The sequence below is a fragment of the Tachypleus tridentatus genome, chromosome 8 (genome assembly GCF_004210375.1).
Source record: "Tachypleus tridentatus isolate NWPU-2018 chromosome 8, ASM421037v1, whole genome shotgun sequence".
In the NCBI taxonomy this organism is placed as follows: Eukaryota; Metazoa; Arthropoda; class Merostomata; order Xiphosura; family Limulidae; genus Tachypleus; species Tachypleus tridentatus.
This window is the reverse complement of record NC_134832.1, coordinates 102,120,275-102,141,670: the sequence shown is the minus strand read 5'-3', so window position 1 is coordinate 102,141,670 and position 21,396 is coordinate 102,120,275. Positions and strand designations below refer to the sequence as shown.

Below are 21,396 nucleotides of genomic sequence, written 5' to 3'. Positions count from 1 at the left end.
GTAATCAAGAAGTCGAAATTTATCAGTAGTTACGTAATATATAGTTCAGGTTATGTGCGTGGAGTAAGACTACTATATTTCACCCACTCAGATTTCATTTTAAGACTTGACAGTCACAAAACATTATATACATAAACATGGAGATTGTTTTTTTTCAAATAGGTTCTAGAGAGGTGCGTGGTTCAGTCACAATGTGGAAGATAGTGGATTCAAACTTTGATAAGTACTGCATCTGACCACTTTTAGATGACATTTATAATTAAAATACCATATTGGTTTTTGACGAGTTAAATCAGGGCTAATTTTGTGATAGTTTGAGCATTTCCCATACGAAATAAAGTTTTGCCTTTACTGTGATGTACTTTTAACAACACTAAGTTTTAATGTATATGAATAAATATGTATCTTTTAAATACTTTCTGTAAATTGTGTATTTACATTTGTAGAACAAGAGAGAATGCAACATGTGTACTGTTCAATTTGTTATAAAAGAGATTCCGAAATATGTATAAATATATCGAATCACCGCTATTGATCCATGTTGATATATATATGTATACACACACATAAAATCCTCTACCAACATCTTTGTACAAATACTTGTAATTTTATCATTTTTCATTATATATATTTATTTCGCTTCTATTTAAAATGTGTATACAAAAGTTTAATTCCGAAGAAGGCATGGCCTGTTGGTTAAAGCACTCTATTTGAAATCTGAAGGTCGCGGGTTAGAATCCCTGTTACCCCAAATGGTGACGTTATAATGTGCGGTTAATCCCAATATTCGTTGGTAAACTATGACTAGCTGCCTTTCTTCTAGTCTTACACTGCTACATTAGGGATGGTCAGCATCAATAGCTCTCGTGTAGTTTGCACAAAAACAAACAAACAATTTTGTTTAAATCTAAACAGCCAAAGAGTCTTTAAAGAAATAGAAATTATTTACCTATAATTGAGTTTTTAGTCATGAAGTATAATAATTTCCTTTATACCATACGGCATGGATTATTTGTTAATATAATTTGCCTCCATACAGTTTGGATTGCTTATCAGAGTAATCTCACTATACAGTTTGGAATGTAATCTCAATACACGCGTGTGTAAATTGTTATTGTTGATTTACCAAAATGTTCTTGTTGAGACTGAGTTGATTGATTGTTTGTAATTAAGCACAAGGCTACACAATGAGCTATCTGAGCTTTCCCCACCACGGTATCGAAACCCGGTTTATACCCTTGACAATCAGCAGACACATCACTGTGTTACTAGGGTGGGAACTAATTGAGATTAATGTGTTGATATTGTTGGAAACGATTAGTGATTAAATGCTTACCGTACGATTATAAACATTTGTTATCATTTTTAAAGCGAATTGTGGGATAATAAAGGGGAAATCAGTTCCAATAAGTTTCATTTTACGGCTGTTCTTTTACGCGTTATTCACAAAAAACTTAAATGGAATCTAATTGTTTATCTCGTGGCATACATAACGCAGAACAAGTGTCATTCGCTAACTTCGGCTGCTAACTTCTAAAAATAATAATTTCAGGAATAATGAATAACACACCTAAGAAGAGTGCTAATGTATTTTTCGAAAAATACAATAACATATATGTTACCTCTTGCTTGATACGTAAGAAGGAATAAAAAAACAAAAAAACAAACGTTTCACTTGACCTAGTTAAGTAATCTCTACATATACGACACAACCGAACCAGGTATTATGAGCGAAGCACAGTGAGATTTTTTTTTTTTTTTTGCAAGCCGCCCTCAAAAAGAAACCTACAAACTTCACTTTGCACAGTTTGGCTGCACTGAGTAACACAATTAGCTATGAGGACTTAAGGACAAAAGTACTGACGTCTCATACTTCGAACAGGGCTCAATTAAAGTTGTTCGCCAAAGGTATTAAAAAACAGTGACCTATAGTTATAGTATCCTAACTTTGATACAAAATTATTTGTCTCTTATCCTTATTTGATGCATAAAAGTTAATGAACAGTTGCAAACACACGAAAGAGATAATCATTTATTTTCGAACTAGCATGAATTATTAGAAATTCAATTTGGGACTATTGTCCAGTTTGGGATTATTGTCCATTTTCTCGTTTCGCATGATGATTGGTTTACTGTTAAATCTAGATAGTGTGATCATCAAATAAGTGTTTGATTGTGGCTATGAAAACTTTCATTTGTTAGAAATCAATAGTACTCTTATGGTTTTACTTTTAATAACGTTACTTTCAGAAAACAAAACCGAAACGTTAAGATTATAAAAGTAATTTTCTATGTGACAATGATAAATTTCTTATATCTATGAGAAAAACGGCGTTCCTGAGGTGGTTGTCAATGTTACCATAACGAGTTCGAAAATATTACATAAAACATAGCTAGATTTGGAGCACGAATTTCTTATCATATTTTATAACCTTCGTTTATACCATACGTGCATCATGCAAAGTAATATAAAAGGACTGGACCCTGTGTTAAATATTTATTATGTCACAGTCAAAGAATAATATTGCAGAGAGAAAGACTGTGCAATTCTTAAACTATCACACAATTATTATTTCGCCATCAGAACTTACCTCCTGGTTTGTACTCTGTTTGACTGTTGTAACAAAAATAACTCAGAAGTTCACCGTTAGACGACTTTACTAAACGTCCAAATAATACACCACCTCGTCTGAAGAAGGCGTTATATTTGATTTCTTCAATCTCACAGCCTTCCGGAAGTGAAGGTAAAGGGGTTTTTGCAGACTGTTGTTTGGAACTTCTTGTCTTTCTAGGAATAATTCTTTCCTTTTCCCTGTTTTCTTTATTGCCTGAAAATTTTCTTTTCTCTCTTTCTTGTGCTTCTGCAATCTTTAAATCTTTAACTTTAGGGTCTGGTTTAGTAATATTCTCATTTGATGTTATAGAGCCTTTTTTCAGTTTCTCGTTAAACGACCTATTTAAAGATTCAGCCATGACAAACACCAGACTCGTGATACAAAGATTAAAAAGTAGGGACAGCTGATACCTTCATTGTCAAAGAATGCCTGCTTTTGGAAAAGGAGACTGCTTAAATTAATTTTCATATCAACGTGTTGTAAAACAGCTACATGGTTGTCTTGGAGTTTCTTTGCGCACGGTCTCTCGATGATGCTATTCCGAAGGACTAAAACCTTTCTAACATTAAACGTGTTTTAACCCCTAACACGAAGTGAGAGAGTTGAGCCGTTGGCATGTTAACAGTAACAATCCTTGTAAAATGTTGTCCAACAAGAGATCTACGATAATAGAAATAGATGATAAACATAATATAATCTGCCATTAAGATAATCATTCCTCAGTTCTTTCTTTTTAAATCACACAAACCAGATAACGCCAAAAGGTACCAATGGAGAGTAAAATTTATAACATTATTTTATTGATTTAATAATAATTACATTATCAGGTTAGTTAACCGAGTGAAAATAATAATAAATAAAAATCAGATTTGTTTTTAGTTTTTTATAAGATTAAAATTACTACCAATTATTTAAAAAAAATCAAAGTTTCTTAGTCTTGAAGTTATTATTTTGCATTCCTTTGAACTTTGTTAAAGAATCCTCACATCTGAATCGTACCTTTCTTGGTTGTAAAATAAGACAGTTACTTACTTAAGAGTACCAGGCATGCAACACCTAGATAAACACATTTGTAAATTATATTTACAGAACTTGAAAGAGGAATATTATTTTAGATATCAAAATTTGAGTGCCGAAAGCTCGCGAACTATCAGAAACCAATAGACTTCAAAATTGTAATAAATCAAGATATCTTTCTGTTTTGTTTTTACCAAGAGCTTCTCGAACGGTAGAAATAATTATATATAGACAGATAAAAACAGCTACAAGTAATTGTGTTAATTGAAGTATTTCACATGGCATTTTGTTTTGTCAGTAGAGAAAGTGGACAAAATATGTAATTCTAGGTTCGCTGTAATTAGCAAATGCTTACTCAGAGACGACTTGCTCAACCAACACGTTCAAGCTGAAATCCCAAAAGTGCATTATACACACAGTTCAAATTTTATAACCTAGTAACTGTTGCTATGGGCAGAAGCTCCGCCGAACACGAAAGTTGTGTGTAAAATGGAGGGAGAAACCTTCTAGCATTTTAATCAGTAGCACATATTAATGCTTTTCATAATTCACGATACTCACCCATGAACTGTAAATCCTCTGTAGATATGTTTAGTGACCGTTTGTTAAACGAAAATGTTTAATATACTTGTTTTGAAGATTCATTATAAGCAGGCACTTAAGAAACGAAATAAGTCGTACACTACGCTAAGTCTTATTACACACGATTGATCAAATTTTGTTTTGACATTATTTCTTGAGAGAAGTAACACACCAATCTAATTATATTTTCCTGTTGATGTTATGGCCAACTGTTCGAAATCATCTTCGTATGCAGATTGTTGACATGCTTCAAAGGATGTTTCTGGAAATTGTACTGTAGACTAAATCAAGTTTAATGCTATAGTTTATTTATGGTTTGTGCTCTCAACTACCTGTTTCTGTATATTTGCCAGCCTGGCATGATTTGGTGGTTTGGGTGCTCGACTCTTAATCAGAGGGTCGTAGGTTCGAATTGTCCTCACCGAACAGACTCGCTGTTTTTTTTTTTGCCGTAGGAACATAATAAAGTAACGGTCAATCCCACTATTGGTTGGTAAACCTCAAGGTTTTTCAAGGGGGATACTAACTAATTCATGATGACGAGAAACCCACTTGAAGTAAAAATGTGTTCTCAAGACGGCTCTTTGCTAACCTGAAGATGACCTAAGAAGGTCAAAACGTTGTTCTATACCTTATTTTAATTAAAGTTTTAATACCCATACCAACCGTCTTGAGAATATATTGATGCCGACTTGTTGCCTTCTCTTTAGTCTGTAACTGTTAAATTATGGACAGCTAGCACCTATAGCTTTCGTTTAGCTTTGTGTAAAGTACAAAACAAACTATACTGCATATTAGTCAGTCTGGTATAAGGAATGGTTAACATATTTTCTTATTTTTCAAAAGCTTAGACAGAATATTATGATAACTTTTCTGTGGCACCGCACAACCTAAGCGATGCCAAACAATTACATAATGTAGTTATAATACATCCTGTTTCACCATAACTTTACACTGTATATGGCTTGATGATTTGCATATCTAAAATCGTTTAAATATAATGTATTCAACTTTATGTACGTTTGGGATTTAGGTGCAATGATTTGTGTCAAATAGCCAAAAGGTTTTGCAATATAACAGAACCCAAAAATGTTATTTCGAAAATAAACAGAACTCAGACAATACAGGAAAAAACAAAGAAACAGATAAAACAAATCTCTATTCACTAAAATGAATTTTATCACTAATATTTTAAAGTGTTTGTATTTAAACTGGATGGGTTTGAGAGGTTTCCTAGATGTCTGCACGAGACAAAGACTGAAATAATTATATTATATAACACTTTCAAGCCAGACAATGGACTTGAGTGCGGCATTCCATGAATAATTCATGGAATATTTCGATTTTTAATTATTGTAAATAATATATTAATGGAAAGGAACCTGTAACTCACAATAATTTGTACAAGTATTTGTCTCACCACAAGAGATTGGCTTGTTTTTCTCTCCAGGGAATGGACATAAAGAAAGGATCAACTTGGCACAAGCTTCTATGAAATAGTCGTTGTTGTATTAACTTTACCTAGTTAGTATGAACGAATATGTAAAGTGTGCTTATTTATTATGATTTCAATAGCTCTCAGCTATTAGAACTTATAGTTTATAATTTCAAAAAAGAAATAAGCTTTTGTCATTCTATCTTAATTATTATGCGTTTATTATAAACACCCACATAACAACAGCAAATTATCTAAATACTTTCCCTCCAAAACTACAATTTAGTTTCTTTAGTGAGTATTCCTGTTTTGTCTTTTTTACCCACATATACCTGTGATAGGGAAGTTTCAAACTTCTTCAATAAAGCAGTAATTTCTCTGCTGTAAAAGTTAGTTAAACAACATTGGTTAAAAATATTTTTCTTAGGAGGTAAATTGAAAGACTGACAGGACATAGTACAAGCATAAGTTTTTACGAGTATTGTGATGCATAACCTTGTGCAGATATTACCGTAATTAAAAACAAGTGAAAACAAAAGGCTTAACTTTTAAGTGCGTTTTAATTGTATTGAAAATGAAATAATTTGATACACCATAATGTAACATTTATTATAAAATAGAGATTGTCACACCTCTTTTCAAAAATATACTTTACAGCAACATATTTTAAATGTTTGATGATTTTAACACCTGATTGATTCTAGCAAAATGAGTGCACATTGAAGATGGGACGGAAATAAATAGACGTTAAGAAATATATTAATTAAAGACTAAAACAACGACTAAAAATAAAATATAAATATACCTTAGTGCTCTAAACAAAATTAATTCACAAGTTGTTCTATATCGGGGAAATTACAGAGATAGAATAAAAGAGTTTCAGTAAATTTAACTGGTGGTTAAAAAACTATCGAGACTTCCAGTGTATCCCACTTGTTTAAGTACTGCACGACTTCACTCTCGTGCTATTATAAAGGATGGTATATGTGCATAAAAAGTGGTTTAACACAACAGGAACAGAGAATCTCTTTAAAATCCTCAGAAAAAATCATCCTGAAGTGAAAAAAAAACAGAGAAAATGCTATGAAGTTAAAATAACAATACTGAAAGTAAAATTTTTTAAAAGATAATTAGAAAATCGGCCATTCGTGATGAGGTTAAGGCTTTTATTTTCCCAGCAAAATCAAGTTTCTATTACAAGAAGACACAGTGATTCAGTCATACTCTTTAAGAAATCCCTCAAAAGTCAAGGTTTTTAATCTGTGCGCAGTTTTATAATTCTTGGTTGTTTTTTTTTTAACTTCGTGCAAACCTACACGAGGGTTATCTGCGCTAGCCGTTCCTAATTTAACAGTGTAAGACTAGAGGGAAGGCAGCTCGTCATCATCGCCCACCGCCAACTCTTGGGCTACTCTTTTAACAACAAATAGTTGGATTGACCGTAACATTATAATGCTCCCACAGCTGAAAGGACGATCATGTTTGGTGTGACGGGGATTCGAACCCGCGACCTTCGGATTACGAGTCAAGCGCCTTATATAACTCTTGGTAATACGTTTTAATTTTCTTTAGGATGGGCCCGGCATGGCCAAGCGCGTTAAGGCGTGCGACTCGTAATCTGAGGGTCGCGGGTTCGCATCCCCGTCGCGCCAAACATGCTCGCCCTTTCAGCCGTGAGTGCGTTATGATGTGATGGTCAATCCCACTATTCGTTTGTAAAAGAGTAGCCCAAGAGTTGGCAGTGGGTGGTGATGAATAACTGCCTTCCCTCTACTCTTACACTGCTAAATTAGGGACGGCTAGCACAGATAGCCCTCGAGTAGCTTTGTGCGAAATTCAAAAAAACAAACAAACAAACCTTTAAGATGTATTTCACCGACGTCGAAATTTTCAACAGGAATCTCAAGCAACTAAATAACTATTTTATGTAAGCATATGCTGTGTTAGAATAGCTGGTCGATTTATGAACCTTCTATTTTTTGTGATCGAAAATAATATACATATACACACACATAGCATACATATGTGCACTTTACACACGTGCTTATGAAGATTTAATTTCTTTGCCTTGAATTTCACACAGAGCTAAACGAGGGCTACTACCCTTCCTAATTTAAAACTGTACGACTGGCAAGAAGGAAACTAGTCGTCATTACCCATTGTCAACTCTTGACTTACTATTTTACCAACCAGTAGTGGGATTGATCGTACATTGTAATGTCTCCGCAGCTGAAAGGAGGAACATATTTGGTGTAACGGAGATTCAAACTTAGGGCCCTCAGATTGTGAGTCTAGCGACCTAACCATGTGGCAATGAAGTTTTTGAAATAAACCTCCTGTTCTTATTATAAACAGCGTTTTAATTTTTTTGGAAATTATGTAACCTTCGTCCATCTATAATTGGAACAGCCTCATTTTTGTATTTATGAATCGCAATTTAGTTCTATTTCCGTACGGGTTGAGGTAACTCGAAACACAAGCACTCAACATCCATTATTCTAGTTATCAATGAAATAAGAGTATGTCGTTTCTCAGTTGGTTAAATGATAAGTTATACGGTCTCATTCTTTTTTCCGGTATAATGAACCAGCCAAAATTCTCTTTGAAATTAATAAAAAATTAAACAGTTTTTCCTACAAACAATCTACACAGCAAGAGAAACATATAAAAACATTATAACATATCCGACAGCCACGTGACCAGGATGACAAGAATAATACGTGAAATGTTCCGGTTCTTTGTTTCAGACAGCTATTCACGTTAAGTCCTCCATAATTTCGAGTGTGCATGTTTTCTTATAGCAAAGCCACATCACGCTATCCGCTGATTTCACCGAGGGGAATCGAACCCCTGATTTTAGCGTTGTAAATCTATAGACTTACTGTTGTACCAGAGAGGGGGACTCATAATTTCGAACTGACAGAGAGAAGGCAGTTGGTTAACACCATTCATTATCAAATGCTGGGTTACCCTAATCAGACATAGTGAATTAACTTATAAAGCACTCACGGCCTCCAAGTGTGAAACGCTAATTTGCTTTTGGGAAAACAACAACGACAATAAAAAACAAAACAATAAAACACCTTTAAAAGCTTTCGATAATTTTATACAATAAGTATACCACCAGAACTGAGCTTATGTTATACAATTACGTTTTTGCAACGTATATACCTATTTAGGAATTTAAAAAATATTGTTTTTATTCTTTGTATAAAATAATATTCTCAAAACCTGTTCACATAGATCAGAATTAACAATCAACAATGGAACCAATGAAAGCGATTTAAACGCTCTAGAAATCACAGCTTGATATTAGAGATAAATTACTAAGACAATTGTTGCTATTTAACTGCAGAAAGAGGTAATAAAACAATATGCATAATAAAGTAAAAACTAATGTTTATAAAAATAATTAAGGTTAAATAATGAATGACAACATTGTACAATAAATATTCTAAATATCGTTAGTTTAATTAATATTTAATAAGATAAAACGTGACCAGGTGGTTAAAGAACTCGACTCGTAATCTGAGGGTCGAGGGTTCGAATCTCCGTCACAACAAACATGCTCGTCTTTCAGCTTTATAATGTAACGGTCAATACCACTATTCATTGGTAAGAGAGTAACCCAAGAGTTGGCGGTGGGTGGTGATGATTAGCTGCCTTTCCCCTAGTCTTACACTGCTAAATTTGCTTTGCGCGAAATTCAAAACAAACAAACCGTTGAAAGGTAACAAAAAGAAACATAATTAACTTACCTAAATCCAGTGACTTTACAACACACACGCATAAAGCAACCTGAATAAAGAAAATTAAATTCTAACTTCTAAACGATATGTTTAAGTGATAATACAATCCTAAAAAGCACAGTATAATATTAGACCTAGAACAATGGTAAATAAAGTGGTTAACAAAACCTAAGGTAATTTGACTAATGACGTGATGCTACACACATCTGGAACTGTGTATTTTGTTTTGTAACTTAAACTAAAGAAAGGTAAAACTAATGGTCGTCACCGTGGCTTAATACTAACTTAAAAATGTAGTTAATAAATTAAAACGTAGTAAAGTCTTGTAAGACTTTTAAACTCGGAATTAGTAGTAAGAATACCGCTAAACCGGGTTTCGATACACGCGGTGAGCAGAGCACAGATAGCCAATGGTGTAGCTTTGTGCTTAATTCTAAAACAAAACAAACAAGAATACCGCTGAATTTCGTAAGAAATTCAATAAGTGTTGTGTTCAAAACGCGGTAAGAGAAAACTTTTTTTTGTGAAAAATAGGTGTATTTAAAATATGTTAAGATAAACTTTTCGTACTAAGATGCCTTATGAAAAAAAAAAATCAAGTTCAGATGAATAAATTTAAATTTGCGACTTATGAGCTGCAATTAGCTCCCGTTGGAATTCCTCGGTTTTTGTTGAAAGACATGTTAACTTAATTATAACAAAAATGTTGTAAAATTAAAACAATAATTAGCTTGCAATATACAAGGATCATATGTGGGAATAAGAGGGTGAGGTAGCAAGGATGTGCGCTACCCTCACTTTTATTTTTTGTGAGACAGTACACGCACAAAATTCACGATAATTGAATCAAACTGGTTGCCTAGGTCCGGCATGGCCAGGTGGTTAAGGCACTGTGCTTGTAATCCGAGGGTCGCGGGTTCGAATCCCCGTCACACCAAACATGCTCGCACTTTCAGCCGTGGAGGCGTTATAATGTGACGGTCAATCGCACCATTCGTTGGTGAAAGAGTAGCCCAAGAGTTGGCGGTAGGTGGTGATGTCTTCCCTGTAGTCTTACGCTGCTAAATTAGGGACGGCTAGCGCAGATAGCCCTCGTGTAGTTTTGCGCGAAATTTTGAGACCAAAATATGAATCATGACAAAAATAATTGTCTAAGTAATATTAACACCATAACCAACCTGTTTTTAATTAGACAAATATTATTTTATCGGAATTCTGAAACAGTCTTGAAATTTTTATGAAAAATCTTTTTAATTTAGTCTATAGGAAGGATAGCGAAAATATTATTGAAATCAAAAGTTTTCGTTTTAGCCTTAACGTTTTCACAAACAATGTTAAGGTGTTTCAGTTTTCTTAAAACCTCTTGATATCGAGTTTTTTCTTTAGAGTTTTGATGACAAAATCCAATTACTTTTAGTAGTTAAACAAGTTTTTTTAATCTAGTAAGCGTGTGGCTTCACTAGAAGTGATTGGATTTCACGATAGAATCATCTTTAAAAAAACGGATAAAAATGAAAATTTCACAGATTGAAAGAAATAAGAAGATTATCATGGCGGTTAGTGCGGTTAGTCATTGGAACTAATTACGTTCAACAAAAGTAACAACATGTTTCACTCCAAAATCAAACGCCATCTTTAATCTTCTAGTAAATAAGTAAGCCTATAGAAAATTAGAAAAAGTATTACATGGCATAAAAGCTTCGTAATAGTTTTATATATTTTTTATATCTTAATACTTTTTGACGTCATATGTTTATTTCAGAAATGAAAGATAAATAACCACCAGAAGTTTGGTTGAGCTGACATTCAATAATCCATGAACTCAGAAAAAAATATGAAAGTTTCCTCCAACAAACTGTTTTTTAAAAGTTGTTGTTTTAACTTAAAGTTACACTATGAGCAATCTGTACTCTGTGCACCTCAAGGAATCGAACCGGAATATTAGTATTTTACTTACTGACCAAGAACTCACCAAGAAACTTTTTAGAGAGAACAGCTTCTGATTTTATATGGCTTGTTTCTTATCTGTATGTTGAATTGAGGATATTCCATTTGAAACAGCCTTACAATGTATAAGAGGATTGCACAAAAGAAAAGGTCAGTTGTAAGACATACATATGTAAAACATATATATACACATAAACATTTGTTTGTTTCAGGGTTTAACTATGTAAGAGTTACCTGAACACAACTCTTTCTGGATATGAACTGACAGACCAGATTGTTGTTACTGTTTGAGCATAAGGCTATATCATGACCAATGTGCTTTAAGCGTAACATACTCGATTAAAAAAATCTCTTTGTGAAAAGATGATTTTTAATTCTTTTTTTTGCAAGTGTGTTTTATTGGAGAAGTTTGTAAGATACTTTCTTACAAATCTGGAAATCAAACCTCGGTCAGTCTGTCTGATGTCAAAGTGATTATAAGGATCTGGCTAAACTTTAAATCAATGTTGTTGTTTTTTATTCACCGCTTTACCTTACAGGTATGAATGGTTTCTATTTTCTTTCTTTTGTATAAGCGTTACAATTAGTGGTATTTTATTTTTTAAGGCACATCGTTGGGAAAAAGTTTGGAAAACACTTTTTATGTAACAAGAGCTCAGTTAAAAAACAATAATTGAGCCAAATGAATGTCTTTAATAAGCAGAGGGTATCGAAACTTAGACAATAAGTCAAATATACACGTGAAATGTGTAACTTTTGCATATTTTGTTTAGTTATGCTTATTTTTTTTAACTGTGATGTGATGAGAGCAATGAGCAATAGACTCAAAACTTGTTTTTCTACATATACCAAAACATTCACATGACAACAATGTTGTGTTCCATCATATAAATATGGACTAAAGGATCGAAGACTAATTTATACACATTAACAATTAAAGTTATGCAATATCATAAAAACTTATGAACCATCACTCAGTTCTTTGTTAAAATTATATATAAACCATCACTCACAGTTCTTTGTTAAAACTATATATAAACTATCACTCACAGTTTTTTGTTAAAATTATATATAAACTATCACTCACAGTTCTTTGTTAAAATTATATATAAACTATCACTCACAGTTCTTTGTTAAAATTATATATAAACCATCACTCAGTTCTTTGTTAAAATTATATATAAACCATCACTCAGTTCTTTGTTAAAATTATATATAAACCATCACTCAGTTCTTGTTAAAATTATATATAAACCATCACTCAGTTCTTGTTAAAATTATATATATGTATATAAAAAATTCGCTTCATTTTATTTTTTCTTTTCTTTTCTTCCGCCTCGGTTTGACTGCAGGTAAGCACAAAGACACACGATAGTTTATCTATGCTCTGTCCACCACGCCCAAACATGTACAAAACGCCTGTTCAGTTGTAAATTAGTGGCGTTAAGTTAGGTTTTAAAACATCAGACGTCGTATAACGGTTAAATCATTAGGCTCACAACTTTAAGCCCCAGTGGCACAGCGCTAGAATTCGGGTTTCGATACCCATGATAGCCCATTGTGTTACTTTGTGCTTAACTCCAAAAAAAAAAGAAACACGACTTTAACCTAAACTGTAAAAACTTCACTTTTTATTATTTCGTTACAAGTTACAACTTTTACATAAAGAAGAGTTGTTTTTGGAAAAAGCACGACGGTTCGATCACTGATGCGTTCATTCTTCTAATAAAATAATATTTAATTAATAAGTAAACTAAACGAAATTATTACTTCAATTTTCATGTTTAGAATACAGCATAAGACAAACCTCAGTATATGATGACCTTCACAATTTGGAAATATTTAGTCGAAAGGTTTTCATGTAAGAATAATAGCAAATCATTATGTATTTCAGGATACATTATCACACAGTATATAACATGAACTTACACAAACAAAGAACAAGGAAATTGGCCGCAGAAAATATTATAGTCCTAATAAAATAGTCATAAAATTACTGAGATACCAGATTTCTTTATTCTACTTGAGAATCTTTTTAGGAGTCATTACAGTCAATTAATATAGTGCCTTCAAAAATTCAGAAATTAGTTATATTCTTATATATCTACATTACTTGGTGTTTGAAAGCGTAGTTGACATGCAAGTGAAACAGCCAGGCCAGACTTCTATGGTTCAGATGGATAGAATTGAGCTAATGTAGGTTAAAAGGATGAGCGACATTTGTCTCATAGTTTGATAATTACTAGTCGGGCAATTTTATTGTTTAATTTTATTGTAGTTGGCCCCTCGTTGGACTCAGCAGATAGCCCGATGTGGCTGTGCCATAAGAAAACACACACTCATTGTAGCTGGAAAATATTGATTAAATATTTTAATTTTTTTTCCAGAGGTCATCACTGCTGCTTACAATCCAGGTCCGGCATGACCAGGTGGTTAAAGCACTCGACTCGTAATCTGAGGGTCGCGGGTTCGAATCCCCGTTGTACCAAACATGCTCGCCCTTTCAGCCGTGGGGGCGCTATAATGTACCGATTAATCCCACTATTTGTTGGTAAACGAGTAGCCCAAGAACTCTTTTGTAATGCATCATTACATGAAACATCACTCACAGTTCTTTGTTAAAATTATATATAAACCATCACTCAGTTCTTTGTTAAAATTATATATAAACCATTACTCAGTTCTTTGTTAAAATTATATATAAACCATCACTCACAGTTTTTTGTTAAAATTATATATAAACTATATATAATTTGATATATAAAAGAAATTTATAAACAATTATCTGCCTTTCCTCTAGTCTTACACTGCTAAATTAGGGACGGCTAGCACAGATAGCCTTGTACAGCTTCGCGCGAAATTCAAAACAAACCAAACTCATTATACATTTACAAGATATATTAACTCTAAAATCTCAATTACTTGTACATAATTTTTGTATTATCCTTAGATATAAGTACAATTTGTATCCTAAAGATCAATGATACAGAAACAAGGTTAAGCAAGTATAAGGCTTAACAAAGTGAACACTGTGTTAGTTATCCTTTGTTAATTATGAGAATGTCCAGTAAATAAACTCGGGATATTTATATACACATTTTAAAACCTTTTTTTAAGCGCATAAAACTAAATATATATTATTTTTCTAGCCACACTAGGAAAACATAGATCAATTTTTAGCTACGACAGTTGTTCTTCTAGGTTAATGTAGACATAAATACAATGAATAAAAAAAGAATAGTATTATAAAGTACAGTATTTTTTGGTGTATAAGAAGCATTTTTTTTTTCCAAAAGAAGGGGTCTCAAAACTTCTCTTCGAAGGTAAAAATGTTTATGCCTCCCTAGATATACCGTATCTTGCACAGCAAGGACCAGAAACTAGCACGATCAACCTTTACACTTCCCTGGGCTTGTTTTTTTTCTCTCTCATGGGCTAATGAAAATGGGTTATTATGGGAAACGACTGTTAGAACAGTGTTTCGTCAGGTGGACCTTTCTTTAACTTAAATTAGACGTTGTATTAACAGTACTAGAGTCATATCAATAAAGAACACAATAAAGAAAAAGTAACAAACCTTTTTTCTTCCCCAAAGTGTGTAAACTGTAATAAAGGTATTTAAAAAATGTGATGTAAACAATTACCTTAATGACACCAAAGATGATATTGTTTGAGGACAAGTGAGAGTGAACTTTCAGAACTTGTTTTCAGAGATGCAAATGAAGATTTTGAAAGTTTTCAAAATGAATGAGCAACGAAACAACCATATTTAATTTTATTGTGGACAGTAATTTTGAAGTATTTTAAACAATAATAAAAGATTATGCTGATGTTGAACAAATAAATAAATGACAACTGTGGAAAATATATTTTTACCCTGAAGATAGCTTTGAAAAAAAGGGTGCGTCTTATACACAGAAATATAAGGTAACATATAATGAAAATGTTCTTGTGCGCACCCAATACTTTTGTCCTACACATTTCTCCAAAGCTTGAATTTTTTTAATCAACAACTTTATTTAAAACTCATTTGATGAGGTGTAGTGTATAGTTCTACATATTTATTTCATTTTATAATAATAAGAAAAGTTATAAAAACTTACAAGTTAAACCGCTAAAGAATAGTAAGAACTAACACCAATACAATATATATAGAATAATGAAACAAATGATGTAATATGTTGTTGGATATTAGTAAAATAACGTAGCATTCACTTGTGGATAATAAAACTTGATAATTTTTGAATTTGTGATTAAAATATTCTTTTTCTTTATATGTGTAATTAAGCACAAAACTATACAGTGTGCTATCTGTCTGTGCTCTACACACCACAGCTATAGAAACCCAGTTTGTCTTGTTAGAATTCAGCAGACATAGCGCTGTGTTACTGAGGGAGGGGGCTTTATTAAAGGAATAGCAAGAAATGACACATATATATATATCGTAAGACAATGTGTGTATAAATTTGCAAGTACTATTATGATTTTTAGTAAATTACGCGGTACATTTTTCAGAAAATAAATATCGAAAACTCTACCAAAGAGATTTAACGTTAGATTTTGTTTTGAAGAAACTGATTAATGTAATAAAGCAGACATTATAGTGTAACAAAAAAAATCTTTAGATAGACAGACAAAGCACAGAATGTATCTTTATTTTCTATATTACAGCCAACTGTGTTGAGTGTAGGTGATTCTACAAGTAACATTTTTGATTCAAGTATTATTGCTATTATTTTCATTCTTATCATTGTATGCTATTTAGACGGTTTAGCTTCATCAACAAGAGTTCTAACAAAAATTGTTCAATCGTTTTACTATCTAGGTATGCAAAATAATGTAGTGATGCAATGGTCCAATCTGTTCTTAAGAATCAGTCGGTAAAGGTGTAGAATGCAAAGTCCAGTCCAAGTAATAATAACATAAGCATTTTACAAGCTTTTCCTCAGAAATGATAGGCGTAACTTCACAAACAAATAACATTTGAATTGAAGCTACACGTGATAAGTTTCTCGTATGTATACTACTTTTTATTTCTTTTACTTCATTGAAAATATAAACTCAATATTTACAGCACTGAATGAACTAACTGGCTGACTTAATAATAACATCTCACTTGGTCTAACTTAACTTGCATTTTAAATCGTTCAAATCGTTCTCTAGACTTGTAAGAAAGATTCAGGTGTTAAGCTAGTATCCATCTCGTTAAGTTAAAACTCCTTTTAACCAACTTTAATGCAAATATGTAAACGCAAGAAATAAGTATACGAATAATTAAGCTGAATTGCGTTTAACATGTTATAACTATCATATATAAATTAAAATGCGATAATTCACTCAACTAAGCCTGTGACTTAAAAAAACAAGTTGTGAAATTTTCTACCAACGTTATAATGTGATTTTCCAGCCTCTGCTGAATAACAGCAATTTCGTATGGATTAAAAGGGGAGTTCCTTCCCAGTTTTTACACTTACAAGTATATTATAGTTCAAATATTATAACGTAAACAAATTATATAAATATTGTTGCAGGCTGTGTTTTTAATTTAGACATATATATTGTTGTTTGGCGAGAAGATTTTTTAACATAATATTATGACGTGGCTTAGTGTTTAAAGTTTTCTTTATAGTCTTTATCGAAAATCCAAAATAACCTGTTCAACAATAGAAGCCATTATAACAACTTTGTCAAGAGTGGGGTTATTTTGTACAAAATCAAATCAGTGCCCAACTTCAAGATGGAGACTCGTGCTTGTAGTAAGATTGAATATTTAATGGAGAATATGAAACTGTAAAAAAAAAAAACATTAAAAAGAAAGAGACAGGAAATGAATAGAAAACTAAGCTGAATGACACGTGAATTTAAGACAGGAATTACAAGAACAAGATATCAGATTTACAGAAGAACTGCGAACTCCAATAAGTTTGATGGAAAATAAGATATGAAATGTAAATATTTAAGTTAGGAAATCGATAGGAAATAGGCGAAAGTATTATAACCATAAAGTTAAAGACACAGAAAAAATAATAAAAAATATAAGAAGTCAGATAAAATGTTTAGAAGAACTTCAGTGAAGTGAAACAAGGACATCAACATCAGAATAAAATATTTAGAATCTGAATTGGCAACTGCAAATATCCAACCAATCATGTCTCTTTCAGCGCATCTTCTCGAGGATTCCAAACTCTATTAATTATGTAATATAGGACAAAAATGCATCTGGTTTACAGCTGTTGCCACATGTGACTGTTGATTCTTCTTAAACTATTCCAACCACATCAGTACTTCAGTAAGTTGCGAAATTTATTTGGCCTATTTAACAGTGTTACTGAATCGATGAATCAATAGATCATGATGAATATATATCGTACAAGGAATATGAAGCACAAGTTTTAGAAAATAAAATGTAAATGAATGTAGTATTGTACAAAGAGATATGAATTCTTGCTGCGTATTTAAAAGAACAACTTTAATAACATTAAACAACCTCCCGACAAAGAGCCATAATAATCAACTAGTGTTAGTTACCATCTTAACTAACAAATTTGGTGTGTCAAATTAGAAGACAGTACAGAACTTTGGACAAACTTGTAGATGTGGAAAGACTTTCTAAATTATTTTATCCAAGTGCTCCCCTTGAAATGGTGGTTTCATTAATGGCACGCAATAAATTAACAAATACTTCAGCAGATAAGAATATACAAATTTGACTAAATCAAACTGGGTGTACGTTTTTAAGAGAAACTGTTCAGTTGGCAAAGGAACTTGAGTCAGTTGAAGTTTAATAAGCAAAAGTAATAATATTGTTCTACAGAAACCAACACTCTCTTATAAATGTGTGGAATAACTCAAATGATTAATTACTCATACAGGAATAAATAAACACCAAGGCAGAAAATACGTCAGTTGCAGCATTAGAAGATATATTACCATGAACTGCAGACAAAACTTTTTGGGAAGTACAAACAATTTTCAAGAGATATCAGAAACAAAACTGCTACAAGAGAGTGTAAAACATGAACATTACACCCAACAAACACTCATGGTAAAGAAAGAGATTATCTCGAAGATGAGTGTATTCCTAAAAGAAGATAAGAAGTGCATTATTGAAAGAAATCAGTCTTTGTGTCAATAATTCATTAATGGGAAACTTAGTAATATATTAATCGATGCTGCTTCTATAACTGCCATCGTTCGATCTGATCTGATAAAGAAAGCTAGGATAATACCTCTGTAAATGGAGAAAGAAGATGGATTGATCCAAAGAGGAAGTGGTTAAAACTGAAAGTCAGTCTGACTTCTATACACAATATGATGTGTGGACAGCTGACACAAAGAAATAAGGAAGAAAATTGTTGCTGTTGTTTTGAATCAAGCACAAAGCTGACTCAATGGGCTATCTGTGCTCTGCCCACCAGGGGTATCGAAACCAGGTTTTTAGCGTTGTAAGCCGCAGACATACCGCTGAGCTACTAGGGGCGAGGAAAAAATGAATTTTGAGAATTGATCTCCTGCAGAAACACAGATGTGAGGCTAGACTCACTTAACGTAGACTCAGAATCTACGATCAGATAATATTTCTACTCTACTTAAGAATTACGGAATCAATCCTAAGTTAAAGTGTAATAAAGACAACGAAATAGAGTGCAACACAGTGAAATACAAAACGATCAGTGTTCATAAACTTACTTTGTGGAACAAGCCATTTGATTCAGATTATATCTAAATGTATTTATCATAAATCATTCTTTAATTCACAGTACAAATGCACCAGATTCTCATATCCAGTTTTCCGGTCACATTGATTAAGAGAATGGTGTATTATACTTGACGAACGCTATCTGCAGGATTAAGATATTTCACTATAGATGACATTGGCTAAAATTGTTGATATTTACAGATGCCATTACAGTATTTGAGCACAGCGACTCTCTCAGTTCTGTACCCCGGTGGGTCGTCGTAAGTCTACGGATTTTAAAGGTTAAAATTCAGTGTTCGATTCGTCGCTGTAGACACAACAGACAGTCCACTCTAGCTTTGCTATAAATAAACAAACAAATAAACTGCCCGTTCTGTATTCTCACTAGAGTTTCAAAACTTCAAAACTTGGATCTCTAGGTAGGCCTTGTTTGTAATGACATAACTTATAACAAAATATTTCTGAAAGCTTTGAAGTTCAACACATGTATTTATATTCATATGAACTGATAGATAGTAATGGTAGCAGCACTTTTAAACTTTATCTGAGGCGGAAAATATAAAAGTATGCCATGTACGAGTCTTCTTTATTGTTAACAAATTTAAACACGACCATACTTTAGTAGTCTAGTTAAGTATTTAGGTGTTTCTTAATGTAAATGTTTATTGTGACCTAACTATATCATAAAAAATTCATTCATATGTAGCTATACAATATAAACCACCTGCGAAAACCCATCACCTAAACTTGTGCTGTATGGCGAAGATAATTGAGTTTTAGTAATGCTCCATCAAGAAGAATATAAAGTTTCTTTCTGGCGCGGTAAAACGAACACACAATTCCTTCGACTTTTTATTATTTTTTATTTAGTATTTAATCTAAAACACATTTATGGCAGGATGCTGTGAAGGGACTTTTTGCAGCATTAATACAAGTTATTAAAACATCTACGATTTTCTTACATTAAACAATAAATAACTTCTTTCGGGAAGGATAAAAGAGGTTTAACAAATGTGTTGTTGTTCAGTTAAAAAAAAATCGAGAATCCTAATATATATGTATAAATTTCAGTTGTGCATCTCATAAAAAAATGGTATGTAATATCGAAATGAATGAAAAACAAATATATGCTTGTGAGTACTTACAAATGTCGAGTATAGCCCAAGAGAAAGTGCTGGATGAAATAATTCGATGGCAGAACACTAGATGTCGTCCTACTTAATAGCATCATCAGAAAACATGACTCACGCCATTCTGCTACTTGCACATTCATGCTTGATTGAATTCTTTATAGACTTGACGAATGCTTTGCAAACTGTCAATATTATTTAACTACCCTCACCGACTGTACAAGGCTCGAAAAATATGCTGCATACTTTCAATATATCTCTATTACATCACTGTAACTCATAGAAATCCTTAAACTAAATAATTAATGTTATTTATTGAACTCTCTATAAACAGGTATTGAATTTAATGCTATAAATCTTGAGGTTCATTCACAATCTCATTGATTATATAGCAGAACTTACAAACAAATGCACGTGGTTGTTTACTTACATTCGAGCGTACAATACCATGTATAAATGAAATCAGTATAATTGCTAATCGTGAAAAACCATGCTTGACTGTAGTTATAGTTATTTAAGTGACATCAGCCTAATCAAAACAATCATGTTCAATATTGATAATCGGATTAATCAACACATTCTTAGTTATAAGGTTTGCGTTTAGGGCATTGTCCAAACAGATTAGTAGTATGTGACGTAATGATTACTATAACTATACTTCGACATAAAATGTTTAAAAGTGCAAAAATAAATGTCAAATGCTACAAATTTCACATTGTTTAGATATAAAACCAAATACGCCTCACAGTCATTTGTAAACTGTAGAGTAAAACGTGAATATTAGATTAACGTTGTAGATTTTTCTTAAACCATTCAGTATATTAAAATTGCCTTTATAATTTAAATGAGAATCACGTGTGATTAAATGATTCTAGAGGAAATTGTTCTTTTAGAAGTAAACAGAAAGAAAATCATAAAAATGAAACTTGATTATTTTAAAAGTATTCAGTGGCGGGAACTAAACTGTTTGATTAACTGCTAAACAAACATTGAAGTAAATGATATTACTGATAAACTTTGCTACCATGTTAAGAACTCTAAACAGTAATGATCATTTTGTTTATCTAGTTTTTCTTACTGAAGAGTTATTGTTTTCGATTTGAAATGCTTACTTTTTTATGTGGAAGTAATTGTTCACCATGTTTCTTCTTTGCAACAACTCTTTCTGAACACAATTTAATCTTTTCCCTGAAATTATGAGGAGACAATAGTTGACAGATCT

The 21,396-nt window shown here is 32.4% G+C and overlaps 1 protein-coding gene across 6 annotated transcripts in view; it reads right to left on the bottom strand.

Moving 5' to 3' along the window:
- LOC143223083 (uncharacterized) overlaps nucleotides 1-21,396 on the bottom strand; it is a 118,535-nt gene that overhangs the window by 71,987 nt on the left and 25,152 nt on the right. For 5 of the 6 annotated variants that reach the window (XR_013012651.1, XM_076450510.1, XM_076450514.1 and 2 more), the window contains exon 2: nucleotides 2,592-3,275. Coding sequence is in view for 5 of the 6 variants with exons in the window: in XM_076450510.1 (XP_076306625.1) it covers nucleotides 2,592-2,973 (382 nt within the window). In the remaining variant the exon portion in view is untranslated. Of the gene's footprint in view, nucleotides 1-2,591; nucleotides 3,276-9,407; nucleotides 9,448-21,396 lie in introns of all 6 variants that reach the window. The other variant, XM_076450511.1, reaches the window with a different exon arrangement.